The sequence below is a fragment of the Chrysochloris asiatica genome, unplaced genomic scaffold, assembly GCF_000296735.1.
Source record: "Chrysochloris asiatica unplaced genomic scaffold, ChrAsi1.0 scaffold00129, whole genome shotgun sequence".
Lineage (NCBI taxonomy): Eukaryota > Metazoa > Chordata > Mammalia > Afrosoricida > Chrysochloridae > Chrysochloris > Chrysochloris asiatica.
The window spans coordinates 3195015-3199480 of NW_006408647.1; the positions used below are offsets into that span (position 1 = coordinate 3195015).

A 4466-nucleotide genomic window follows, 5' to 3' on the forward strand; every position below is an offset into this window, starting at 1 on the left:
AATAGATTTGTTTTGGAAGAAGTGCAGCCAGAGTGCTTCTTGGAGGCCAAGATGGCTAAGCTTCGTCTCTCCTACTTTGGACATATTGTCCGGAGGGAACAGTCGCTGGAGAAGGATGTCATGCTGGGTAAGGTGGAGGGTCAGAGAAAAAGAGCAAGACCCCTAACAAGATGGATTGGCCAGATGGCATCATTGATGGCGTCAAGTGTAGCAGCAGTAGTAAGGTTGGCCCAGGATCGGACATTGTTTCGTTCTGCTGTGCATGGGATCGCTATGAGTCGGTTCCGACTTGATGGCACCTGACAACAACAACAACATTGATTGTTTTAGTTAAAAACTTGTTAGCTAAAAAGCACTAAAACGACTATAACACTGATTCACCTCCCTTTCTAGCTCAGCAAAACTGCTAAGAGATGGGAGTGTCAGGGTTAGGAGTAAAAAGAATGAAGCCTGAGAAATCTGTTTATGTGGTTTACTTTGTGGAGTGAGGGAAAGGCTGGAGAGATAGTAGCAGTAATTTCATATACCCAAGGAACATTTAAGAAAAGAACATCTCTTGGAAAATTGTGTCTTATTTATAGCCTAGTTTTTGCTATTATATACGTGAACTAAACTTCAATGTAAGTCAGTTGTTAAGAAAGCAAGCTCACTGAACAAGCAAAAATTGAAGCTAGGTAGGTAGGGATTTCCTTTTTCTGTATCATTTTTTCCTTCCGAATAGTCCACATAGAATTCTGTGAAATAATGTCCAGAAAAATGCTGGATGGATATTTTCTCCTTGGCTGGCATTTGCTTAGCTAGATTCAACCTGAAGTATCTCAAAACCATGAATCTGCATGAGGACAGAGTAGCACCGCAGGAAGAGCCTGGTGGCCTGACTCCTGTCTGGCTGTCAGCAGCTCTTTTGTTCCAGAAGGCAGCAAGTCAAGTCCGCACCTGCATCTGTTACTAGAGTTTGATTGTTTGGGTTCCTGTTCACCACTTGGAGGTGAGATCATTTTCCCTTGAATTGCCAAATAATTCAGCCCACACAATGGGCAAAACTGTGACAAGTTTACAACACTCTTTTCAACCCCAAATTGATTTGCCTACAGGCAAATTCCACCCACAGCGCCTTAAAAAAAAAAAAAAAAGCTCAGCAAAGCAAAACACATCTGACTTTGCAAGTGTCATTTAAAATTTTACATTTAAATGACTTCAAGCCAGCTTCTTGAAATTCTACTATAAAAAGAAATCATCTGATTTCTCAGTTTGAAATACTATATTATCTTTTATACTAATGCATGAACAGTTAAAGATTCAGACACTTTAAAGAACCTAATGATAGATGCAGGCTGAATTTTCCTTTTGTTCTGGGACAAGCATCAATTGACGTTGTTAAGTGCCATAGAGATGGTTCCAACCCCTGGTGACCCTGTGTATCAGGTTTCTGAGGAGCAGCTGGTGTGTCAATTAAGACCCCAATAATGTTTTTTTGCTTAGTCCAAAGAGGCTCTTTTCTATAAGACTTCAAGTCTATCTTTTTGCTTTATGATTCAAAGCTACTAAATTATTTTTAGAAATATACAGGGTGAACACGAATCACTGTTTTAGCCACTTTTATTTCATTCCTGAAGACACAAGGCAAACACTATGCTCAGTTCAACCCCTTCCTAAGTTCTGAGTCTGCATTGGCCTACTCTTAGAAGCTAAGGAAGGCAAGTACTGTCCTGGTGGGTAAGACCCATGGGCTTACCCATTTTCAGTTCTCTTGTAAATAGGGAGCATATCTAATTCAGAGACAGAATATTAGGAAGTCCACTGTAGCCACAGGGCTAAAACCCAGCTGTTATAAAGAAAAGGGCTCCAAGTTAAATCCAAATTCCTTACAATAAGGCAATAAGCAACAAGGCTTTTACACATATCTGCCCCTCCTCCATTCTGACACTTTGTTGTACTGCAGTAGTGTGCATGTTGCATTTTAAATACCAGCAGGGTCTCCCAGGACGGAAAAATGGCTATTCTGGAACACTTAGTTGTGCTCATGAGGAACCTGTGAATAGTCAGTCATTCAAAGAAAACAAGGGAACACTGAATGGTTTAAAATCAGGAAAAATGTGCACCAAGGTTGTATTCTTTCACTATACTTATTCAATCTGTATGATGAACAAAACAAATAATTCAAGAAGCTGAGTTATATGAAGAACATGGCATCAAGATTGGAGGAAAATTCATTAACAACCTGAAATATGGTGATGATACAACCTTGCTTGCGGAAAGCGAAGACGAATTAACATATTCACTGATGAAGATCAAAGACCACAGTCTTCAGCCTGGGTTGCCACTGGACCAATAAATAACATCATGATAAATGGAGAAAAGATTGAAGTTGTCAAATAGTTCATTATGCTTGGATCCTCTATCAACACTCATGGAAGCAGCAGTCAAGAAATGAAACAACATATTGCACTAGGTAAATCTGCCTCACAAGAACTCCTCAGAGTGGTCAAGGGCAAAGATGTCAGTTTGAGGTCTAGGGTGTGCCTGACCCAAACCATGATATTTTCAGTAGCCTCATATGCCTGTGAAAGTTGGACAATAAATAAAGAAGACAAATAACGAAGACCATTAGAAGAATTGATGCATTTGAGTTATGGTGTTGAAGAATAATATTCTAAGTACTATGGACAACAAGAAGTATAGCCAGAATGCTCCCTAGAAGCTAGGATGGCAATAACACTTCTTCTCTCATACTTAGGACATATTATCAGGAGGGAACCATCCCTGAAGAAGGATTAGGGTAAAGTGGAGGATCAGTGAAAAAGAGAAAGAACCCCCAAAGAGATGGACTGGCACAGTGGAAACAGCAATGCGCTCAAGCATAGAAAAAATTATGAGGATGGGACAAGATTGGGCAGTGTTTTGTTCTGTTATGCATAGGATTCACACACAATGAGTCTGAACCAACTCTAAGGTACCTAACAACAACAACAAGCCCTTCTTCAGTTCTCCAGCTCAACTCCTCCATCTGCAACTAGCCATCCCATACCAGTTATATCCTCTAAGGTTTACACCCAGGGTCTCGCCCTTTAGAGCACTTCTCATATACATGTCTCCATCCTTTATCTCCCCCAGATCTTTGCTCTTATGTGACCTGATCAAGCACACACCCCACACACACTACTGCCACCACACACTCTCATTCCCCTCTTTTGCTTTATTTTTCTCAATAATACTCATCATCTAACATATTTCTTTCTTTCTCCAGCTAAGTTTAAGCTCCAAGAGGACAGGAATTTTTGTCTTTTGTTCTTTCCTGTATCACAAGCATATAGAACAAACCTAGTACATTTAAGCTGCTCGATAAATATTTGCTGAATAAATAAACCCTTTAATCTTAATTTTCCAACTTCTCTGTAACCCACAATTGGTTCCCAACTTGGATAGGTAAAAAGAATGTCTATTTCCATTCAAAACAACAGCTGTTATGATTGCTTTTTTAAAAGTTTATTCAAGCATGGCACATACAATAACAACATGAAGTTATTCATTCATCTATATTGGTAGCTTCTGTAAGTTGGGGTAAAAAAATGATTCCATTTTAGTGGCAATTAGGCTAAGGCTATTTCAGATGACAAGAACATAAAAGATTTATCCTGAATTCAAATGATTAGCCACCTTGTCAGTATTTAAGAATGAATTCTTTCAAAAACTATATTAGACCATATTTGCTTTATACCAAAGAAGAATTAGCTTTCTCTGTATTTTATTTATACACTATTTTAATAATTGAGCTTCCATTCAAATTTTACTGAAAATTACACACTAATAATGCCAGTACCATAAAAATTATCTCACAATAAATGAGTTATTTTTTACTTTTTGGGGGAAAAATCTCAGAGAAAAAATTTTCAGGTTAAATTTATAGAGTAAGTACATGGAAACTCGCATTAAACTTACTTCATTAATTTTTTATTCAAAAGTTATATATATATACTGATGTGCAAAATGTAGAGCTCAGTAAAGGCCAATAAATTAATATATACTGAATTAACATGTAAAGAACAAAGAAGCACTTTGTAAAACATAAATATATACACCTATGCACACACATATTTATACCTGTGTGGAGTCCTGGTGTGGCACTGCAGGACAACGACTGCACTATTATCCATAATGTTGGTGGTTCAAACCCACCAGCCGCTGTTCAGAAACCCTATACAGGTCACCATGAGTCAGAACCGACTCAACTCCACTTAATAATAACAACATACCTGTTGTGAAGATAGCTGCAGTTCTGACACCTTTATCTTCATTCTGTATATCCTGAAGGAATGAACCAACTGTTGATAGCATTGGTTTGATAACGAACTGACACCTCTCTTTTCTGGATGGTAAAGGAAGTGTTATCAAGGGAAGGCCACATCTATAATGAACTGTGATTTCTGTTGAAAGGAAAAAAAGAAAAATGAAATAATATAGGGATG

At 38.1% G+C, this 4466-nt stretch overlaps 1 protein-coding gene across 1 annotated transcript in view; it reads right to left on the minus strand.

The window, feature by feature from the left end:
- CCDC109B (coiled-coil domain containing 109B) overlaps positions 1–4466 on the minus strand; it is a 152274-nt gene that overhangs the window by 21126 nt on the left and 126682 nt on the right. Inside the window, exon 3 of the mRNA XM_006869342.1 lies at positions 4254–4424. Within this exon, the coding sequence (XP_006869404.1) occupies positions 4254–4424 (171 nt within the window). The remainder of the gene's footprint in view (positions 1–4253; positions 4425–4466) is intronic.